The sequence below is a fragment of the Triturus cristatus genome, chromosome 12 (assembly GCF_964204655.1).
Source record: "Triturus cristatus chromosome 12, aTriCri1.1, whole genome shotgun sequence".
NCBI classification, from domain to species: Eukaryota; Metazoa; Chordata; class Amphibia; order Caudata; family Salamandridae; genus Triturus; species Triturus cristatus.
This window is the reverse complement of record NC_140595.1, coordinates 244,624,730-244,649,012: the sequence shown is the minus strand read 5'-3', so window position 1 is coordinate 244,649,012 and position 24,283 is coordinate 244,624,730. Positions and strand designations below refer to the sequence as shown.

General features: G+C 50.3%; 1 protein-coding gene across 2 annotated transcripts in view; it reads right to left on the bottom strand.

Moving 5' to 3' along the window:
* Positions 1-24,283, bottom strand: part of HASPIN (histone H3 associated protein kinase) — a 1,547,868-nt gene that overhangs the window by 62,966 nt on the left and 1,460,619 nt on the right. For both annotated transcript variants that reach the window (XM_085639404.1, XM_085639405.1), the window contains exon 15: positions 20,023-20,125. In XM_085639404.1, the coding sequence (XP_085495530.1) occupies positions 20,023-20,125 (103 nt within the window). The remainder of the gene's footprint in view (positions 1-20,022; positions 20,126-24,283) is intronic.

Below are 24,283 nucleotides of genomic sequence, written 5' to 3'. Positions count from 1 at the left end.
TATAAAGCGTGATGTCATCCGCGTATAGGGAGATGAGGACCTCTCGCTGAAGACAGCGCAGAGCCTTGTCTCGGTGATGTTGGCGGAGCCGGGCCGCCAGAGGTTCCATCGCCACCGCAAACAGCAGCGGAGATAGTGGGCAACCCTGCCGGGTACCTCGCGACACCACAAAGGGGTCCGATATGCGCCCGTTCAACCCCACCCTAGCGACTGGTCGGTCATACAGGAGATCAATCCAGCGCGTAAAGCCCAACGGCATGCCCATATTGCGCAAAATACAGTGGAGATAGTCCCATTCCAGAGAGTCGAAGGCCTTGGTGGCGTCCAAAAACACGGCTACCAATGGTAAATCCGGATCTACATTATGCATGATGGAAAATAGCGTCCGGAGATTATTGGAGGTGGCCCTACCAGGGACAAAACCCGCTTGATCAGATAACACCAGGCCTCCCAGTAACAACTGCAGCCGGTTTGCTAGTATTTTAGTCAGGATTTTGGCGTCGCAATTAATTAGCGAGAGTGGGCGGTACGAGTCGCAACACTGAGGCGGCTTCCCAGGTTTCAACAAGGAGGTAATCAGTGCCTCCTGCATCGACGGAGGAAGCGTGCCCGATTCATGAGCTTCCATGAAGACCTCACGGAGCACCGGAGCAAGGATATCCATATACGCCTTGTAAAAGTCCATAGGTAACCCGTCCAGGCCGGGGGCCTTTCCCGGAGCCATCTGTTTGATCGCATCTCTAACCTCCTCCAGGCCAACCGGCTCTGCCAGGAACTCCCGGTGACGGTCAGAGAGCCATCCCAGTGTTAGCTCCCTAAGGTAGTCGTCCATGTCCAGTGTACCGACCCTGGTAGTAGAGTATAGCGTGGAATAGTGTGTAGTGAAGGCCGCCAGAAGCGAGTGCGTGTCCCGTAAAGGAGTCCCATCCTCCCCCTCCAGCTCCAGCACAAAATTAGAGCCTCGCGGTGGGCGGACCGCCCCCGCCAAAGATTTACCAGGTCGTTCCCCTTCCCCGTACGTGCGAGCTCTGAAGTATTTGCCACGGAAATTTACCTCTCTTTCAGCAGTGGACATGTAGTCCGATAGCGTTTCGCTGTACTTTGCCTGTGCATCTGTATTGGTGGTGTAGTCTGGGCTATGTTCTAGGGTGTGGAGTGTGGCTTCCAGTTTGCGCAACGTATCTCGCAAGGTCCGTAGTACCCCAGAGCTCTTGGAAATGCAGAAGCCCCGTATTGTGACCTTTAGCGCCTCACAGAGAGTGGCCACCCGGTCCACCGTTCCCTTGTTACGGGATATGAAATCTTCTAGCTCTTGACCCAATTCGGTGCGAAATAGTTCATCAAGTAGGATGGTGGGTTGGAGCCTCCAAGTCTGAGGTCTGCCCATGATGTCGGGTAGACGGAACTCGGCCAGTACCGGGGAGTGATCGGAGTATGTACGGCCCAGATGTCGCACCCCCACCAAGGAAGGGGCTAGGGCCCTATCCACCATGATGTAATCTAGTCTGGCCCAAGTTGCATGTGCATGATTCCAATGTGTGCCTTCCATAGAAGTCGGGTGTAAGTGTCGCCAGGTATCCACGATCTCATGAGTGTCGCATATGTCCCTTAGGTATCTGTGTGTATTAGTGTAGTGGTGCGTGGAAGGGTTCGACCTGTCCAAAGCGGAGTCTAAAACAGCGTTGAAATCTCCCCCCCAGATGAGGTGTGTGGATCCCACTTCTCTGACCTTGTTCCAGAGAGCAATGAAACTGCTCGGATTATCGCAGTTGGGGCCATAAGAGCAGGCGAGGGTGATGGTCTCGACCCCTATCCTACCCCACGCTATGCAATAACGACCCTCCCGATCCTTGGCGGTGCCAATGGGAACGTAGGGAACTCCCCTTTTAACTAAGATAGTAACGCCTCTTGCATAAGACGAGTAAGGCGCATGAAGTGAATGGGCAGCCCACCTGGCAGCAAAGGTGGCATTGCGAAGAGGGTCCATGTGAGTCTCCTGAAGAAATACAACCTGAGCATGCAACCTGTCTAGGGCACCCAAGATTCGCCTACGTTTCCTGGGATCCCCCAGGCCACGAACATTCCAGGTGATAGCAGTGAGCAATCCTCCCCCCCCTAGCTCAGCGCGTGTGGCGCGGGTCATGTGTGCCGAGAAGTGAATTATGGGTTAAGTGGTGCAACTGGCCGCAGGGCCATAAATGTATTGGTAGAAGAAGGGTGGCACATTGTGCTATTTCAACAAGTATATTCGCAGTATTCATGCTGAAGATCAACAACAACCCCAAAACAGTCCCTGGAACTCCCACCCCCTCGCCCATTTCAACATCCCAATCATGTCGAGCATCCCCAAATCCCATCCCACCCCCTCCCACCACTGCAGCCCAATCCTGCCGGAATTCAGACCCCCTCCCAACCTTTACTACAAACATATATGCAAAAGTGGGGTATACCCTATAGGGGACTCGCCGGTGTGCCGGGCCTGCCCTTCCCAATCCCTTTGTTTCACCCACCACACCATCACCCCATTGGGGGAGGATATCAGGTGGGACAGGGGGGGAGTGCCAGGGCGAATCTAGTCGTCAATGTCCAGACCAGTACCCTGTTAACAGTAGGCGATAGCATATACAGGGCCCCAGACCGTAATGACTGTTCATCCCTTACATCTTAGTGAGAGGGCGAAAGGTAAATGTAGTCCCGCATTGGGCTATCGGAAACGGTCCCTCCCAAAAGAAAAACAGGATCCTCCCAAGTTCCACGGTCAGAGTAAACGTCTCTCAAAGAGAAGAATCAAGTGCGAGGGGGGAGCCAACAGTGCCAAGGAAGAAGGAAAGGCACATGAAGGGGTAAAGAGACAAAACATAAACCAAAACAGCGGTACTCATCAGTCTGGTGCAGGCGTCGGGGAGCTGGAGCCCGATCCCGTTACAGGACTGCGTCGCCGAGGGGCCGCAGAAGATTGTTCCTTCAGAAAGTCCTCCACCTGTTGCGGATTGCCAAAGAAAAGGGGCTTGCCATGATGTGTAACCTTGAGCTTGGCTGGATATTGCATGGAATAAGGAATGTCTCGTTGCTGTAGTTTCTTCTTTACTCCTGTAAATTTTCGCCGGGCCTCTTGCACTGCCTGGGTAAAATCCGGGTAGAATGAAATGGTGACGTTTTCATGTAGGATCGGTTGTTTCTCCCTGGCCAGGCGCAATACGGTGTCACGATCCCTGTAATTCAAAAATTTGATGATAACAGGGCGTGGTGGGGCCCCAGGAACTGGACGAGGCCCCAAGGAGCGGTGGGCTCGCTCCACTACCAGTTGCGGCGAGAAAGAGTCCCTTCCAAATTTATCGATCAGCAGCCGCTCAATGAAATCCTCCATACGGCCCCCACCGCTGGACTCCGCAAGGCCAATCAGGCGAACGTTGTTCCGCCGGGAGCGTGCCTCTAAATCTTCATTTTTGTCGGCAATGACCTTGAGCAGCCGGTCCATCTGCGTCAACTTAGTCGCACCGGCCACTGCGCCATCCTCCAGCTCCGATATTCGCCCCTCTGCCTCTTTCAGGCGCTCTCCGTGTTGGTCCAGCCGATGCACCACCGCCTCCAGGCGTGTGTTCATGTTGTCGATTTTGGTGTCAATGGACGTTAAGCTCTTCTGCATGCCGAGGAGGATAGACTTCCAGTCCACTTCCTCCTCCTCGCTGGGACCTAACTCGCCACTCTCCGCAGGCAGCGCTCGTGTTTTCTTTTTTGGGGGGTTGAATTGTAGAGTCGCTTGTTTTGCGTCCGCTTTGCCCATGGCTGCTTCAGACGAGAGCCCAGGCCTTAGATAGGTAGTCTGCCAGGTAAGTGTAATATCGTGGGTGATTGCGTGAGCACCAAGTCGAGGGGTCCGCCACACTCCGCAGTGCCAACACCAGCTCGCCAGATGAGCAGATCCCTCTAGACGCCGGGAGCCTGCAGGTCAGCTTGGCCTTAAGGTGCTACGTGCAGCCACAGCACCTCCTCAACCCCCGCAAGTACAGGGCCACGCACCTCCGCCCCGTAGGCCACGAGGTCCAGACCAGAAGAGACGTCCGTCGGGCAAGGGCCGCCGCTACTCCGCAACGCCAGCGGAGGGGCTCCACCGACAGCCCCCCCCTCGAGGCAGCCCCCGGTGTCTCCGGCTACGGCACCCCCGCGGCCCCCGGGCGCAGAGGCGCGCACCCCGGCCTCAGTGCGAGTTGGCTGGGGGGGCAGGGCACCGGCACGTACCACGTCTGCAGCCTCGATGTAGCGAAGTCCTCTCCACGTTCCCAGCACGCACAGCCCCGTAGTTGGGTATCGGCAGTCGCGATGCAGTGAAGGGGACGACCAGGCTCACCGTGGCCGTCCAGCAGAGCGTCCTTCGCGCCAGCCACAGTCCACGACTCCCTCGCGGCCCGCAGGGTCCGATGAATCCCCGGTCTCGCGTTGTTGGGAGCCTCCGCTTCCAAGGTCCGCTTCTCTCGCTGCTCCGTCCGCGGCAGGTAATATCTGCAACCGTCAAGGCGCCCACAGACTCGAAACTTGCACCGAGTGGACCCGCGACCTTCAGCTGTCCATCGGTATCGATTAAATATCGGTAACTGGCCTGTAGGATGTAGTTGCAGGGTTTATTGTCGCCCGGCTGGCGAGAGCCTCACTAAAGCGCGGCCATGACGGTCCAGCGCCACCTAGCGCCCCCCAGGAGAGCTTGAACTTCCCTGTGAATTATGGACAAGTAGTCCTGACCATCTAAAATGTATTTATTTATAATGTTTTGTATAGCGCGAACAAGTCAGAACACTTCACATTTTAGGGTAGGTAGTATACAATTGTAAGAAAAGACATTCATTATATATGAGTGGCAAGGTAAGGCTGGAGTTTATGGTTACATATCAATGTAGTGGTCGATCGGGGTATCTGGATAGTCGGCAGGTCAGTAAACAATAGGACCTAAAGGCCCGTAGGGAGAAACTTGTTCAAAAGTATTGTTTTCACTTCTTTTTTTAGCTCTCGCCTGAGCCAGCGCATGCTTTTAGTAAGTGGGCTTCAGAAAATGCTACCACACGCTTGTGGCCTAGAGCTTGCGGTTACGAGCGCAGCCGCCATCTGGCTTTTCTCTCGTCATGGTGCGCGCACATCGCACACCACTCGCCAGACGTGACGCTGCAGCTGCTTTCACTTTTGCCACTGTGCGCGCACACAACTACCGGGCTTACTACTGAGTTCCCTAAACATTGAGGGCCGCCACAGAACTCTAACTGCCCCGAAAAAAAAGCCTCCTCTGCGCATTGCCACGCTGCTAACGCCGCCGTACCCACTTAGCATTACCCATCGAGAATGAAATCACACAGCCTACTTATGCTAGCTATTCACCTCTGGCTCAAATATTACTGCTTTGTCAGTGAGTGCTTCACCTTACGTCATCCACCAGTAAAGTGCAAACGATTTCGAATCCCAACCTCGTTGCACTCAGTCACTATCGTAGGACACTTAGGTGGGAAATGTTTATGCACATGCGAGCTCCATGGCCAACACGCACTAGGATTGGTTGAGGTGCTGACAGTACTCCAATCCTAGGGTGCTTTACACATTACCAGTATTCCCTCCCACTCGACAACCAAAATTGTATTAAGCCAATGCCACGTGACCCGGAAGTACTCACATTATAAACACGTTTGTCACAAGAGAGATAACAGACAACTGATTTAAATTTAGATTTACTGATAGTCTTTCTAGTTAGCGGCCAGCGACTTTAGCTGTAAGCAGAATGGACAATTGCAGCTGGTTGGTGCTGGCAGTGCTCACGGGTCTGAAAGTTTGTTGGACGGTCTCTGGCATTTATGCGATATGTGAGCTATGCCACCTCAGATAGAATTTGCTGCAAAATTCACTGCTTCCGCTCTTTTATAGGTGCCACGTTTTTTGTGTGCATGTGTTTCGGGTGTGCCAATGGGGTGATGCTTTCATGAGTCAAGCGCTACTCTTAATTGGAATCAGTAATTCTGTACGCTTGCATTTGGGAACATGCAATTTTGTATCTAATTGAATTTTTATTTATGGCTCACATTTGCCTTGCTGCTGTTACGCGAGAAGCGGATCATGAAAACATCATAACTGCAAGTACTAGAATGCAAATGATAAAGTAATGACTCAATGAACTACTTGCACTGAACGTGGGACCAGCGTGCGCACCACTCCACTCCTCTTCCGTTTCTCCTTCTCTCTTTTCGATTCCGTTTCCCTTGTACCACCATAACCCCCACTCTTTCAAAACACCTCTTTCCTTAAGGATTAGTTACTTACCTGTAATCCTAGTTCTCATCCAGGGGTATACTCATCAAAATCATAATCTATGAATAATCCCCGCCCACGTGCAGGATCCCGGAGCATATTGAAAATACATATATATGCATATGTGAAAACATATACATGCAGCCTAAATTGTTTCAAACATGGCAAAAATGCAGAAAAATACATAGGTTTGCATTGTAGCACCCCTAACCCATAAGGAAAAAAGGAAGCACTAAACCAATTGTCACACAACAATGCTTTATTGCCATAAAGCAAACTTGTAATTCCAGGCATTTGCCTGTAGGCTGCAGTAGAGTATCAAGAAAACAAAGAAAACTGACACCTTGCCTTTAAGGCATCCGAGTAGGGGGGCCGTGCCTTTAAGACCTGCAGGAGACCCCCTGCTCCCATGATGCACCACAGGTGACAGTTAGGTCAGTTATTTTTTCCGGCTCCTTCTATGAGGATCCTGGAGCTTGAGCTCTTCAGTTTTTTGACTGGAAGCTTTTCTCTTCAGATTTTCTCTGAAAATTAGACGTTTTCTGGCTCCTGAAAGCTTATTCTGCTGGTTTCCTTAGTATAATCTAATTTTTTCCAGTCAGAATGCCTGCTTTATTCAGAAAATGCCCTTCCTGTGGCAATAAGATGGCACTGGCAGATCCACACTCGGTGTGTATTGTGTGTCTTCCAACTTCACATAATCCTGACCAGTGCCCCCACTGCCAGAAATTTTCCAGGCGCACTCTGCACGATAGAGAGCGTATAAAGGTGCATGCCCAGCTGGAGAAGGAAAGAAACCGCCAGGAAGGCGACCATACATCCTTCCAACCACCCTCTTCAGCTAGATGACTTCAGAAACGGCGACATACCACCTCTCCTGATCCCAGGAAGACCAAGGTTCCAGGAGATTCGCCGTCGAAGTCACTGTCTAAAAGACCCAGGGCTTCTTCTGCATCAAGAGATCCATCTCGACATCGAGATTCTTCGCCGCATACAAGTAAGTCGGCGTCGAGGCACGGCACTTCGGGCTCGAAGGCTGTTAGTCCAATGAGATCCGGACAGTCTCCGTCGAGACACACTCCGTCGACCTCGAGGGGGTCAGCGTCGAGAGTTGCGACGAAGTATGTCTCGCCGCAAGTGGGCCTGTCGACGTCAAGGTCTGCGTCAAAGGGTCATCATTCGATGCCGAGGAGGTCATCCTCAACTTGACGTCGAAAACACCGGACCGCCGGTGAAGGTCGACGTCGAAGTCGCCAACTCGACGGCGAAGGTCGACGTCGAAGTCGCCAACTCGACGGCGAAGGTCGACGTCTAAGTCGCCAACTCGACGGCGAAGGTCGGCGTCAAAGTCGCCAACTCGACGGCGAAGACAGACGTCGAAGTCACCAGCTCGACGACGAAGGTCGACGTCGAGGTCTCCGTATCGCCATAGGCGATCGGCGTTGAGACCACCGTCGAGAGCGGAGCGGCATTCCCAGCAATCGGCACCGATGTTGACGCAAACATCATCGACGTTGAGATGTTCGACGTCGAGGGATAGAACTGCAGCGGCCACGGAGGAGATTAGAACCAGATCTAGATCATCATCAAGGGATCTATCATCATCTCCAGGTCTGCATATCGTACAGATTTCTCCGGAGAAATCACCTAAGGCGACAGAGAAGTTTGGACTTTCAGAATGTGGGTACAGGTGGCTGCAGAAGTCCGGGCTCGGACTATTCTTGCACGTATTCGCCCTCCAGGATTTCTCTGCGTAGAAGCAAGTCTCCTCCTGGTAGGCCAAGGTCACCTTCTACACGCCGGTCACGATCCAGGGATCGTTCTTCTCCTCACAGAAGGCCAAGATCTCCTTCTAGACACAGATCACGGTCCAGGGCTCATCACAGTGACTGTCCCCACAAGAGGCGACGCACAAGATCACCCACATGGTCCTCCTCCACGAGGTCCTCGGTCCGGCACTATTCTCCGACCTTTTCCTCCTCTCCTCCATCACAAGTGTCTCCTATTGATGACATTGCTACTTTCTCTGAGGTTCTGGGTAGAGGTGCGCAGATATTGAACATCACATTGCACACCCCTGTGGTTCCCACATCGATTATATTTGATACTTTACATCACCGATCAGCACCCAGACCGTTACTTCCGTTAGTGCCAGGGCTGTTGGAGCCAGCTATGGCCACTTTTCTCACTCCTGCTACTGTGGGCTCTGTGTCTTCAAGGATCGCCAAGAAGTATAAGGCTCCAGCCGAGGATCCCTTATTCCTAAGGGCGGACCCGCCAGCGGACTCAGTTATTGTGGCGGCTGCCATGAAGTCGCACTCTGCGTCTGTTTCCTCTTCTGTCCCCACAATATAAAATGGAGCTCTAGGGGCAGAGAGCAGGTCGTCCCCCACTCTTAAGTTTCTACACAACAATTGACCTGTTCCCAAGGTGAATATCCATTTCATGCATCTATACCCGTTGTCATATATTTAGACAATCTATACAGCATGTGGTTGTACCATCTATACTACTTATGGGTATGACTCACCAGTTTAAGGAAAAGAAGAGAAAATTCATACGAGGTACAAAAGGTTGTCTCTATAATCCCCAGTATTGTGTCCCTAAACATCCAATGTGTGGTAGAAAAAAGTGTGGGAAAGGAGCGAGGAAGCCTCACGGTAGCAACACCAGGGAGGTTTAAGCAGGAAGGTACTCGCCTGCTACCTCAAGGTCTCATCATCAGCTAAACTCGCTCCTGAAATCAGGTTGTGTAAGGGAAAAAGACTGGGTAACAACCCAAAAGGTAAAGTGCTAGGGTGTGTGGAGAAAAGAAAATTAGTGCCAAATTATGTGCACCGAGGAAGACCCCACAATTATATACAGTTCGGAGCTAGACCACACTGGCTTACGATTTTTATTCTATGCTGTGTGTCTGCTCCTGTTAAAATACCGACATGTTTCATTGCCTTTGGATACACTCACGGCAATTTCTTCAGGGCGTGGGGATTTTGTGCTTGACCCTGCACCTCCGCTTATCTTATTTAAAAAAACACTTCGGGATATTACCCAACGCGGGTATACCTTTACCCTCGAGCTCTTGTGTGTAAAGCTGCACTCCTTCAAGGCTCTTCAAATTAGCTGCTACTGTGAGCCTTGACTATGTACGCGTCCGGTGATCACTCAGCACTGCACTGCATGTACATCGTATGAATTTTCTCTTCTTTTCCTTAAACTGGTGAGTCATACCCATAAGTAGTATAGATGGTACAACCACATGCTGTATAGATTGTCTAAATATATGACAACGGGTGCAGGTCCTCTTCTGTCCCCCCAGAGAAAGACAGTAGACAGATGGATTCCTATGGCAGAAAGATGTGCAACACATCTGCTTCATACATGAAAGTGGCGAGTGCTTCCGCCCTTCTGGGGCGTTACGATCCTTCACTTTGGGATTCACTCTCCAGATTCGCTGAAAAGCCTCCAAGGGAAGACAGACAGGATTTCAACGAAATTCTCCTTGAGGGTGGGCTTGTAGCCAATCAGATCATAAGTGCGGTTGCGGATGCTTCGGACCTCGCCGCACGTCGATACTCCCATGGCGTATGCTCTCGACGTTCAGCCTGGCTGAGACTAACGGGCCTCAAGCCTGATGCTCAAAAGAAAATTCTTAACTTGCCTTTTAACGGTTCATCCTTATTTGGCGCTCACGCTGATGACCAAATGAACAAAATGAAAGCAGAGATGGACACAGTCAAGGCTGTTGGGCTGGAGAAGTGCAAGGAATATCGAAAGCGCTTTCGTCAGGGCGACAAACGTCCCTTTCATCAGCGTGTTCAAACACCTCAATGGTCCTCTCAGAACCAGCAGAGACCCCAATTCCAACAAAGGGGTCGTGGCAGAGGGAGAGGAAACGCCAAACAGCAACAGTCCTCCACCAAGCAGCCTTCCAAGCAGTGAGACCTTACTTCCTCCGCGTCCGTTCGCCACTCCGGTATCAGTTTTCACCTGGAAGAGTGGAAAGCCATTACAAGGGACAAAAGGGTACTGAATATTGTACAGCATGGCTACTTGCTGAGGTTCAAGTCTCCCCCTCCGCAAGTACCCCCACAGTGGCAGCACCTTCCTCAAATTCAAAATCGGCTTTTACTGGACGAAGTAGCTACTCACCGCTCCAAGAACGCCATAGAGGAAGTACCACCCCTCCAAAGAAATCAAGGAGTATACTCCGGTTATTTTCTAGTTCAAAAGCGAGGAGTAGTCAAAGAGTACAGACCTATCCTCGACCTGCGTTTGCTCAACGGATTTGTCAAGAAGGAAAAGTTCAGAATGCTAACCCTGCATCAAATCTTCCCGTACCTTCACCAGGGAGACTGGATGTGTGCCATCGACCTGCAGGATGCCTATTTTCATATTCCTGTCTCAGTGAAACATCGAATATTCCTCAGGTTTTAGATCTCTCGTCAGCACTACCAGTACAGAGTTCTGCCGTTTGGCCTCAAATCCGCCCCACGGACATTCTCCAAGTGTATGGCGGTGGTAGCTGCCTTCCTTCACAAGCGGAAGATCTTCGTCTATCCCTATCTAGACGACTGCCTCCTGAAGAGTTCCACTCCTGTTCTACTCCGGAGCCATCCCTCGTTCTGCCTCAATCTACTACAGTCATCGGGATTACAAGTCAACTACAAAAAGTCGGTCCTCAATCCCACTCAGCGTATACACTATCTGGGCGCCTCTCTGGTCTCCGCAAAGGCAAGCATGTGTCCTTCGGAGGAGAAGTTATCATCCATGCTTCAGAAATGCCACACGCTTCTCGACACTGCATTCCCCACAGCCAGGCAAGTGTCTTCACTTCTGGGGTCGATGGCTTCGTGCATTTACATTGTACCCAATGCACGCCTTCACATGCAACCTCTACAACAAGCGCTAGAAGATCAGTGGTTGCAGAGGTCAGGTCGCTGGGAAGATCTTGTTTTTCTCCACCAAGCCGCCAGAGATTCCATCAGATGGTGGATGAAACGCTCCCATCTGCTTCAAGGCGTCCCTTCCATCAGACGCCTCCGACACAGACAGTGGTCTCAGATGCCTCAATGCAGGGCTGGGGTGCTCATATGGACCAGCTTCAGGTACAAGGTCTCTGATCCAATACCGAAAGAAGTTATCACATACATTTTTTGGAGCCATCTGGCTCTCAAATCCCTGTATCCTTCTATCCAAACCAGCCACGTTCAGATTCAGACAGACAATACAACAACTATGTTCTATCTGAACGAGCAGGGAGACACCAAGTCACGAGTCCTGTCTCTGGAGGCTCAGTCCATTTGGCGGTGGCTACTGGCGAAAGGACTTTCAATCATCGCAGTACACCTGCCAGGAACCCTGAACGTGCAGGCAGACGGCCTCAGCAGAGACTTCGTAGAAGCGCACGACTGGGTGCTCAACGAAGACGTCGCCCAAGAGATCTTCCGGCAGTGGGGAGTACCGGACATCGACCTGTTTGCAGACGTGGCAAACAAGAAAAATGCCCGTCTTCGCCTCCAGGTTTCCCAAACGGGGATCATGGGAGAACGCACTTTTGATCAGCTGGTCGCAGAAATTGCTGTACGCTTTTTCTCCTCTCCCTCTCATCCCAGCGGTCATACAGAAATTCTACAGGACCAGAGCAAGGATGATCCCAATAGCTCCGGAGTGGCCCCGCCAGTGGTGGTATCCGGATCTCCTCCAACTGTCAGAGGTGCCACACCGGAGATTGCCTTGACTGCTGAACTTGCTGACCAAGAACCAGGGGAGAGTGTTCCATCCCAACCTCCGCTCCCTTCGCTTGACGGCATGGCTCCTGAAGTCATCCAGTACGGACATTTAGATCTTCCGCGGACTGTATGAACATTCTTCGAGAAGCAAAAAGGCCCTCCACTAGGAAGTCTTATGCCTTCAAGTGGAAGAGGTTCTACATTTGGTGTAGAGATAACGCTCTTGATCCAATCCAGGGTCAAGAACAGGTTATTCTCCCCTACTTATTGCACTTGGCAAAGTCTGGTTTAAAGTACACTTCTATCAGAGTCCACTTAGCTGCTATCACAGCTTATAGAAAATCTCCTACCCAGGCCTCATTCTTCCAGCTGCCGGTAGTCAAAGATTTCCTAGAAGGGCTTAAAAAAGTATTTCCACCAGTGAGGTCTCCTTCTCCTCCCTGGGAGCTCAACATCGTTCTCTCCAAGTTGATGGGGGCTCCTTTCGAACCTATTCATAAGGCGTCCTTGCAGCATCTGACCTGGAAGGGTGCCTTCTTAGTAGCCATCACTTCTGCCCGCAGGGTGAGTGAGATTCAGGCCCTGTGCTGCAAGGAACCTTACGCTGTTTTCCACGCCAATAGAGTGGTACTACGTACTCATCCGAGCTTCCTGCCCAAGGTGGTCTCGGATTTCCACATTAATCAGGTTATCATGCTGCCCACTTTCTTTCCTCAGCCAACCACTCCCCCGGAGAGAGCTTTACATTCTCTAGACCTCCGGAGGGTATTGAAATTTTATCTTGCAAAAACCCTTTCGCTTAGAAAGTCTGACAGGCTCTTTGTCAATTACGGTCCAACAAATACCGGGCTGGCTGCTTCCAAAAGGTCTATTTCTAGATGGATTGTTTCCTGCATAGCCTTGTCTTATCAACTGGCCCACAAGGTTCTGCAGGTTAGACCAAGAGCACACTCTACTATAGGGAAAGCTTCTACTGTAGCTCTCCTTTGCAACGTTCCCATTTCTGAAATTTGTAAAGCAGCTACATGGCGTTCTATACATACCTTTAGACGCCATTATTGCCTAGATTTGGACGCACAGGCCGACGCCCAGGTGGGGCAGGCCTCTTTAAGGAATTTGTTTGCATAACTGCTATGCGAATGAGATGTTACTGCATGTTCTAGATGCTTTATTGCTCGTCCGCGAGATTTGGGGTATGGGCTTGCTACTCTGTTCATAGATTATGACTATTGATGAGTATCCCCTGGATGAGAAGGATTAGTTACTTACCTGTAATCCTAGTTCTCATCCAGGGGTATACTCATCAAAGTCATAAGCGACCCACCCACCTCCCCGGATGAGCATTCTCCTCAAGTTATTGTTTATTGATTGCAGATCTACTCAGGTGCGTGTGCACCGCCAAAAAGATGAGGAATCCACAGGCAGATACGGTATCCACCAGAAAAAGCATTACCGAAGGTAAGTAAGTAACTTGTTCTTCTGATGGATACATCTGCCAGTGGATTCCTCACCTTGTGAATAGATTCCCACAGCAGCCCCACTCCCGGAGGAGGGTGTCCACCCTTCTATACCAGAAAGTCCTGAAGGACGGAACAAGCAAAGTGTCCGTCCCTCCTCACCTCGGTGTCCAAGCAATAATGTTTTGCAAAGGTGTGAAGGGAGGCACAAGTTGCCGCCCTACAAATGTCCTCCACAGGAACGCCCCTAGACAAAGCAGAAGTGGAAGACTTTGCTCTAGTGGAATGAGCCCTTAGAACCTCTGGAGGTTCCTTACCAGCCAGGGAGTAGCATATCTTGATGCACAAGACAATCCATCTGGAAAGGGTGCGCTTGTGCACCGCTTGACCTTTCCTGCAGCCAACAAAGCCCACGAAGAGCTGGTCATCAACTCTGAAGTCCTTAGTCCTGTCCAGGTAGAAGCTCACCGCCCTCTTAGGGTCCAAGCGGTTAAGTCTCTCCTCCTCCTTGGAAGGGTGAGGGGAGGATAGAAGGAAGGAAGGGTAATGGACTGCCCCAGATGGAAGGGAGTTACCACCTTAGGCAGAAATGCAGCCCTGGTCCTGAGTACCATTCTTTCAGCATGAATGGTCAAAAACGGGGGTTTTGAACTCAGAGCTTGAAGCTCACTTACCCTCCTTGCCGAGGTGATTGCAATGAGAAAGACCGTCTTAAAAGACAACAGTCTCAAGGGACACTTGTGTAAGGGCTCGAAGGGAGAACCCATCAGATAAGTCAAGACAAGGTTTAAGTCCCATTGAGGCACAATAAAGGGAGTAGGAGGAAACCTGTTTGTGAGGCCCTTGAGAAAACGAAGAACAATAGGTGATTTGAATAAAGACGGCTGATCCGGCAAGCAAAGGAAACCCGACAAAGCCGATAAGTATCCTTTTACAGTAGCCACAGCAAAGCCTTGCTGAGCAAGAGAAAGGGCAAACTGTAGAATGTTAGATAGACGAGCCTTCAAAGGATCAATTGACTTCTCTCCACACCATAGAACAAATTTAGACCACCTATATGAATATATAGATTTGGTGGAATGACGTCTGGCAGACAAAATTACATCTACCACATCAGGTGGGAGAGAAAAAGAATTCAGGTTGCCCCGTTCAATCTCCAGGCATGAAGGTGTAAGCTCTGGAGGTGGGGGTGTAGAACCTGCCCCTCCGATTGCGAGAGGAGGTCTGCCCTCAGAGGGAGACGGAGCGGAGGGCACGAGGAGAGGTGGAGACGATCTTAATACCACACCCTTCTTGGCCAATCCGGGGCGACCAATATGACTTGGGCCCGGTCTTGGCGAACCTTCCTCAGAACCCTAGGAATCAAGGGTATGGGAGGAAACGCGTAAAGGAGTCGAGAGCCCCAACTCAACTGAAACGTGTCCCCCCCCAACGCTCCCTGCAGCTGATACTGGAGACTGCAGAATGACGGGCAGTAAGCATTCTCTTGAGTGGCGAACAGGTCCACCCGAGGAGTTCCCCACGTCCGAAAGACGTGACGAACCACCTCTGGATGGAGCCTCCACTCGTGGTCGGCGGAGAACTGCCGACTGAGACTGTCCGCACGTACTTTTAGAACCCCGGCCAGATGATTTGCCATCAGACAAATCTGATGGCCCGGAGCCCAGGACCATAGACGCAGTGCCTCTCTGCAGAGACAAAGAGACCCCACTCCTCCCTGTTTGTTGACATACCACATCGCGGTAGTGTTGTCCGTCAGGACTTGAACAGACTGACCGCGAAGGGAAGGGAGGAAGGCCTTGAGTGCCAAACGAATCGCCCGCAATTCCAGAAGGTTGATGTGAAGCAACCTTTCCTCCGGAGACCAAAGACCCTTGATCTCCAGATCCCCCAGATGAGCACCCCACCCTAAAGTGGATGCATCCGTAATCACTGTGGCCACGATGGAGGCAGATGAAAGGTCTTTCCTTGAGACAGATTGCCCTCCACGCTCCACCAAGACAGATCCGCCGCAGCTTCTCTGGAGATCCTCACAGACTCCCTGAGATCTCCTTTGTGCTGTTACCACTGCCTGCGGAGGCACAACTGGAGCGCCCTCATGTGCCAGCGTGCATGGTTGACCAACAAAATGCAGGAAGCAAACAGACCGAGCAGGCGAAGAACCTTCAGAACTGGAACGACCGCTCCATTGTAAAACAAAGGAATCATTTCCTGTATGTCGAGAATCCTTTGAGGAGGAGGGAATGCTCGACACACAGTAGTGTCCAGTACCGCACCTATGAACAGGTTGCGCTGAGAGGGCACCAGATGAGATTTGGGCATGTTTATCGAGAAACCCAATTTGTACAACAGCTGAGTTGTATCCTGCAGATGATGTAGCACCTTCTCTGGCGACTCTGCTTTTATCAGCCAGTCGTCCAGATGGGGAAAACCGAGATCCCCGACCTTCTGAGATGGATGGGCTGCCACCACTGCCATCACCTTCGTGAAGACTAGGGGTGCAGTAGTAAGACCAAACGGAAGGATCGCAAACTGATAATGTTGCGATCCTACCGTAAACCGGAGATACTTCCTGTGCGACTTCAGGATGGGGATGTGGAAATACGCATCCTGCAAGTCGATCGACACTATCCAGTCCTCCTGATTCAGAGCTTGAGGAACCTGAGCAAGGGTGAGCATCTTGAACTTCTCCTGTTTTAGAAAAAGATTCAAGATTCTGAGGTCCAATATCAGACGCAATCTGCCGTCCTTTTTCGGAATCAGGAAATAGCGGGAGTAGCATCCCCGACCCCTCTCCTGCTCTGGAACCACCTCTATCGCACCTTTTTGTAACAACTTCAGGACTTTCACCTGCAGGAGAAGACGGTGGTCCTCCGAGCAAGCCCCTTGACAAGGAGGGTAATTTGGAGGGAATTCCCAAAAGGGAAGGGCGTACCCATTTTCTACAAGATCCAGAACCCAGAGATCTGTAGTTACAGATTCCCAATCTTGTAGAAAATGGGTAAGCTGGCCCCCCACAGGACCAGCCAGATCCAGAATGGCGGATCTAGGGCTGCTTTGCGGTGGTGGGAGGGGCCGAGGAGGAGGAAGAGGAAGAGAGTTGGCGGCCACGTGAGCGGCCCCTGATTCTATCTCTGTAACCTTTGGACACAGAGCTTTGCTGCTGTTGCTGGGTCTGTCTGTAAGAACGAAAGGATGCCCTTCCGAAGCCTCTGTATCTTTTAAAAGACCCCCTTGACTGGGTCTGAAAGCCCAAAGACCTAGCGGTAGCCTTGCTCTCCTTAAAGCGTTCAAGAGCAGTATCAGCCTTCTTACCAAACAAACCAGACCCATCAAATGGCAGGTCCAACAAAGTCGACTGCACATCCAGGGAGAACTCAGAAGTCTTCAGCCACGCACTCCTCCTGGTGGCAACAGAAGACCCTATGACTCTCGCTACTGAGTCTGCCGTGTCCAGCCCACTTTGTATCACTTGGCGTGCTGCTGCCTGGGCATCAGTCAAAACTTCATTGAAACCGGCTCTATCCTCCTCAGAAAGCTTTGGCGGCAATTTCTTCGCCGAGTCCATGAGCGCATGGATATAGCGTCCCAACAGGCAAGTTGCATTCGTCGACGTAAGGGCCATGCTTGCCGATGAAAAGACCTTCTTGGCCGACTGGTCTACCTTTTTAGCTTCTCTGTCCCCCGGAACCTGAGGGAAAGCACCCTTGGATTTACCCGAACAAGCCGCCTGAACCACCAGGCTCTCGGGCGATGGGTGCGACGTTAAAAACTCAGGATCCCCTGGAGCCGCCCTATACCTTCTTGCGACAGTCTTAGAGACTGCAGCAGCAGAAAAAGGCTTACGCCATACCTCCGGAACAGGGTCAATAATGGCCTCATTAAAGGGCAACAAAGGCTCCGAAACTGTAGTGGGCGAATGCAGCACCTCAGTCAGAATATCTGATCTGAACTCCGTAGTTGGCAACTGAAGATCTAGCAGATCCGCAGCCTTCCTGATGACCGCATGATATGGAGCCACATCTTTTGAGGGTTCATCTGAAGGTGGAGTGATTTTCCACTCAGGAGACAAATCCAGTCCACTAGCCTCCTTAAGCTCCTCATACACCTCATCAGACTCAACCAGCTCTCCCTCATCAGCTTCCTCCAAAAGGTACCTCCTATCATCCACCACTCTCTGTGCTTCCCTTCTGGATCGAATCCGCACAAGCGGCATCGGCACCGCAGTAATCGAATCCGACGGCGCCGGCACCGGCGTCGAGCGTGGATCCGCAGGAGCAGCCGGCGTCGAACGAGGTCGAGCCGGCACCGGTGAAGATGGAAGCAGCGTCGACGTTCGCGGCGCCGGTAGATGCCAAGACGGCGTCGCTGGAAAAAACGTCATGAAAGGGGCCTGCGGATAAACCAGCGGCACCCCCAAATTAAACGCCATCGGACCCGCAGTTGCACCAGTGGTGTACATGGCTCTCGCGAACACCCCATACATCGCATTCAGATAATGCGAGGGGTCCAGACCTGGCCCAGGAAATGCAGGGTACTGGTCAGGCATCACCGGACTCGGGCCAACCGGCGCCGACGGTGGAACAAGCGGTGTCGCAGGCTCACCCGGGACTTTTAGATCCTCAACCGGGGCCGGAGATGGAGCCAGAGATGGAACCGGCGTCAGGTATGGCATCGGAACCGGAGATGTAGCCGGAGAAGTCACTGGAGAAGAAGGACCAGGAGAATCCGGGACCGGTGAAGGAGACAAGGATTCCTTTTGGCGTCGAGCCGGCGACTTCGACTTTGGAGCCAAACTCTTATCAGAATGATGATGAGAAGAATGCCTCCTCTTCTTCTTATGCTTCTTGGTTCGCGAAGCATGCCCCTAAGTAGACTTCGACGCCGACCTCGATCGTGACCTCGATCTTGACTTCCTTCTTCCTCTCTTTCTTTTTTCATCTTAGCGATGAAGAGCTTCGCCTCCCTTTCTTTTAGAGCTTTGGAGCTCATCTTGCGACAGCAAGAGCAACCATACACATCGTGGTCGGAAGAGAGACACCAATCACAGTCGTCATGTGGATCTGTAATCGACATGTGTTTGCCATATTCCCAACAGGGCTTGAAACCCGACTTCTTCGTCGACATAGGGAAAACGCAGAAGAAAAACAAAGTAACAGTAAAGCTACCAACAGCAATTCCCGAAATCCGTTGGCGTCGACGGCGCGGAAAGAAGGGAACTGACGTCATCACGCCGACGAGGTCTTCTTATGGAGCCGGTGACGTCAGTGGAGTCGCGAGCGGAGCCGTGTCTCTGCGAGGTCGTCGTCGACCCCATCGGCGTGGACTGCTACAAAAGTTTCCGAATGTTGCTGGCGCAGGGGATATTCACAAGGTGAGGAATCCACTGGCAGATGTATCCATCAGAAATGAAGTTACTGAAATGCACCATAGCATATGAATACGTATTGCAAGCTGGCAAAGGATAGAATGGAGAAGCAGAGCGCGCTGTTAACAATGATATCATTAAAAACTCAACTATTGCATCACTCAAAACAGATTTTTCTACTAGGCTAAAGGTTGATTACGCATTGCCACTAACCTTTTCTCAAACTTGATTTGATCAGCAATCGTTCTGAATATTAAGTTGAGATGAAACTTGCAACTGTATAGCTGGACTTTGTGAATTTGTCTCCCTTTGTGCATGCTTACTTGTGGGCTATGTGCCTGTATGTGTGTGTTGTGGTACCATATTTGTACCTGCATGTTTATGCCCCGCGAGTCAGCCTGTGAGTGTTGGTTTGTAAACATATTAAAATAAGACTCTCACTGCCTTTCCATGACATCTCAATAATATTCTAACAATCCAAACTTTCCATTAAAATCTGATTCATCACACTGTTGTCCCCTTCCACCAACTTATTTAACAATCTTATTTCCTACTTGCTTATAAGTTAGATTAGTTTGGCTATTGACCAGCACTCCACTTTGAGGAAGAACATTCTATCTACAAAGCTCGGTCCTCACTCTCTTCTTTTCACCTTCTTTGACATCTAGTAGTTTATAGGTAGCCTTATACAGCATTAAGGGCTGTATGTGCAACCAACATAACGTGTCTCACTCTGTGAATGGATAAAGGCATATCAGTTAGTCAAGGTGCTGGGGGGCTTGTAGATCTGGGTGACTTTATCCGCTGGTCTATGTACGTTGCTGGCAGAAGTGTCGTTCTGTACATTCATGGATGTCCACAGATATTTTACTCTGTATATTTGCTTGCATGGGTCATCTATTGTAATACATGCATGATGTGTGCCTGTATGTGTGTATGCCATACATTGGATATGTCAATGCTGGTTTCTTATGAAAGCCCTAGTTAACACAAGGATAGCAAGTATTTAGAATATATGGTATCTTAATGTTTTCAATGTTAGTACTGAATTCATAATCAAGAGCATTGTTGTAAATATGCCATGTAAAGAATATTATTAATAATAAAATGGAAGCTAGTCCATTAAATAGTAAATACATAGCAAGTATTTTAAGAACAAAAATAAGGTAAATGTTTCACTACATACCCGTTCTCCTCTTTCATGGAACGATAGATGTCAAACTGATAGTCTCCTTCTCCATGGAAAAGCTCCTCATCCGAAGAAATGTCACAAAACACAGTTAGTCCATCTTAAAAAAAATAATAATAAAGAATTAAACCTCAATCCATGTAAATGAGCAAATCATTTCCAAGTACTCTGCTTTGTTCCTTGAGAGCTCAACTTCCTCCCCCCTGCCCACTTAAGATTTACCTTCTACGGTTTGTGAATCAAACCTGGGCCTTAGGTGTTGTAATACAAAAGTCTTTTGCGAAGACAGACCCATCCTCCTTCCACCATGCTGTCTATTGTCTGCAAACATTGGCTTTGACCACAAAAGTAGACTTAAAGTCACAGATCTGAGATCAGTCCTATCTATACATTGGTCAGCCTTTGACACAAAGTTAGACATAGGTAAAGTGGGCCAGTGATAGAGGATCTCTTACCCAACTGGAGAAGGAAAAATCATTTTGGGATGATTTGCCTCCACTGATATAAAAAGCTTTCACCCTCTTAAAACACACAGGTCAGACTTTTGAAAAAGAAGCAGAAATTCAATGCCTCTTCCTGATAAATAGAATATGGAGACACAAGACTGTGGTACAAAGTCTTACAAGTTCATTTATTAGTCAACCATTAACGGGGGCTCCGTCTCTTCAGGGATTAAAAGTTTTGGAATAGACAACTACTATGGCAGTGCATTTCAGCATATTAGGAATATTTATTATTATGGCAACTTCAGTCAAGATTCATTAATAAAAATCTCAAGAAATTGGGATGGCTGCGCTTGTGAATTTTTGAAGTATAGCCATAGCAAAAAAAATAAATGCAACTCGTCAAACAAATGGTATACAGAAGAAATGTTAGGCTGTAAAGAGCGGAACTCACAACTAAGCTTCCAATGCATTTGGAGTTAACTGCTTGTGACTTCATACCTCTCTACCCTACTACTGCACGCAACAAACAAGTTAATTACCTCCAGTAATGCTCTTTGTGGTGAATAATCTGTCTGACTGCAGATTCCTTACCTTTGAATATACCCCAGGAACCAGACTCGATAAGGTAAAGTTTCTCCAGCAACGCTCCGCCGTGGCACTACATGGCGCCTTGCAGCTCAGTACTGCCCTGGAAGTGACGAACCCCTGCGTGCATTTATCAATTCATTTTCCCCCTTTCAGTGCCTTCAGACATGGTATGTTAACCATTGTTGACACCAGTGTGATGACTCTTAATTTGGGTTCTTTTTAGATGTTAAAAAGAGGCCACTCCACAGACAGGATAGTGAGGAACCAGCGGCTAAATAAAATATCCACTAGAAAGAGTGCAGCTGAAGGCAAGTAATTTGTTCTTCTGATGGATGCTTCCAACCACAAATTCCTCACCTTAGAATAGATACCAAAGCAGTACCTCCTCAAGTGTAGGGTTTGCCAAGAGGACTCGGACCAAACGGTCTTGCAGTTTGCACATACACCCACGATGCAGCCAGTCATGTGTCAAGGACAGGCACTCAACATGCCAACACTGAGGTAGCAGCCTTACCCCTGGTGGAATGAGATTTAACACCTTCAATATGCTGCTTCTTGGCCAGTGGGTAGCCTTTGCTATAGGACTCTCAACCTCGACAGGGTCCTCTCTATGCACCAGAGAACCCCCCAAAAAGCTGATAGTCCACATAATATTCTTTGGTAAGATCAATATAAAAATGTAAACCGCTTTTGGGGTACAACCAATAAAGCATCCCCTTTTTGGAGATGTGAAGGGGGGACAAAGAACGCTTGCAGGATGATTGTAGGAAGGTGGAATCTGACTAATGGTTACCCCCAACTTTTTGCCTGGTATTTGAGTGGTTTTTGACTAGTCTGGCTGGGATCCTGCTATCCAGGACCCCAGCCTATCTGCTTTCTCCCTAAAACTAATGTGAAGTACCCTAGGTACAAACCCAATGGATGCTGAGGGTGCCCTGACAGTCCCTTGTAGATGGTACCCTAGGTACCCAGGGCATGGGTCCCTCAGTAGGCCTACCAGGGCTGCAGCACTTATTGTGCCACCCTGGGACAGCCATACAAACTGACACCACCAGACCTCTACTGTAGTCTGGGTAAGGTGGTGCTAGCACCCCTTACAGGGATATAGGTACCCTATATCCCACCCCATTACAACACATATACTCTCATAGCTCACCCCTATAGCAGGCCTTGGTAATCCTACAAGGCAGGGTGCTGAGGTATGTGTGAGGGGGGACCCCTACATGAGTAGAGCCTCTCTGCAACCTTCGTAAAATCATTGCTGGGTTGTTTGTAGTGTAGCCATACCATATACTCTTAACCGCATTATAAGTCTATCGCGATAACTTGAGAATGGCTACACAGAACCATATCGTGTTTGGTCTCAAACATGTAGGAATCATACCCCCAGTCCAGCCATGGGCATGAGGGTACGATTCACCCCTGCTAGAGGTGCGATATTAGAAAAGCGGTAGAATTTGGACACCAATTTAAAAGTGCACAAGTAACACAAAATGGCTACTGCCCGCCACCTACACGACCCTGGCTGGCTGTTGCTGGGGAAAACCCCAGCCTCACCAGCTGGACAATAGGGCTCCTGTGGCAGGGAGGTGCTAGCATCTCCCCAGACAGGATAATGTGGATTGGAATAGGGTGGGTGCACCAAATGTCCTTTCAGAGTTGCACGTAGGCAGCTGCAGAGACCTCATTCTGCATACACCGCTTGGAACCGGATCAGGGGCATCCTGCCCCTCGCCCAGGCGGGAAACACACAAAGGGGAGAGGGTGTAGCCACCCTTTCCCGCCTCACCTCATTGGTGGACACTACTCTGGACACTCCCCTAATCTTGGGGATAAAGGTGAATAACGTGGCCCCAGAGCCTCAGATTAATCTTGAACTTTACAGTCTTGACCTTCGACTTGCTGCTGCCCAGCTGACGGAAGAAATCTCCCTTGGGATAAAGGAGTTATCCCCCTGCTTGGCAGGCACCTGAAACACTGCAAGTGACCCGGTTGGAACCTCGCTGCTCCTACGGACTTCGACGACTTCCAGCACCCTTGAGGGGGGTTTCCAGCGCATCCCAGAGGCCAGTGAGTGTGCTCAACGAGTTTGGGCACCGTGGACCGCGTGGGTGCCGAGATCCCCAATCCCCCAGGACACCGGCCACCTCTTGCGTAGCACACGACCCTGACCAGTGGGGAAGTTGTGCTTTGGCTCGTTTTCGAGCCAACCACTCTACAGCAATTGTGCCAAAGACCAGCGCCCTAGCGCCCTCCGGTGGCCCGTGGGTGCCCTTTTACGCACTCCAAATTGCCGCCTCCCACGGTCCCTTGTCTCTCGACTTGTGGGCCCTAGTGGAGGTCTATCTCAAGAATCAAGAGTTCCCCTGGTTGCTCCAGGCCTGCTCTACAGTCTCCTCGAAGGAGACCTCTCCCAGACCTCGGGGGTCTGCACTGTAACAGATTTGTTCATCTTTCGTGGGTTGCGGTTGCCAAGGCTTAGTGGATCCAATCCGGACACTAACACCGCAGCGACCCTCATCCGACGTGGGACAGTCGCCCTCCAGAAGCTGGCCTTCCTTGAAGCCTCCCGGAGCCCGTGGCTGCAGATCCAAGCTACACCACTTTCCACCTGAAGCACCCGACATCGAAGGGCTCTTTGCTTTGAGCCTCCTGGTCACTTTGCCGTGACCCAGACTCTGTCCCCTCTGCTTTCAGGTTCTTCTCTACAATCTTCACATCTTTGATTTTCACGGAATCATCGACGCTTTTGGCTAGCAGAACTTTTGACTATTTTCCCATTGAAAATCAGCCCGCGACCCGACAGCAGGAACGACCTATGCACCCGGCTTCCCTGGGGCAGGTAACAGTGGTACCTCGGTACTCTCGTGGTAGTGGGCTCCTCAAAAGCTTAAGTCTAAAGTTTTAACTTTGTACTCCTGCTAGAAGTATTTTTAAACTGTTTATTTCCAACCGCGACATTCTCCATAGGCTGTAATAGAGATCCCGATAGCAGCTACTTCCACTGCACGCGCCTCCCGTGGGTCCCCTTCCTCATAACCTGGGGTGGATTCTTAAGGGGCCAGCGATCCTAAATGCCCTAGGCATTGTCTGTAGAATTGTCGTGGTTCTTATACCATTTTTTTAGTATATGGTTTGGTCCCCCCCCCCCCCGGGCACAATGTTAATAGTGCTATTTATTGTATCTATCAATGCTTGTTTGAAATTGTAACTTTGCCACAGCT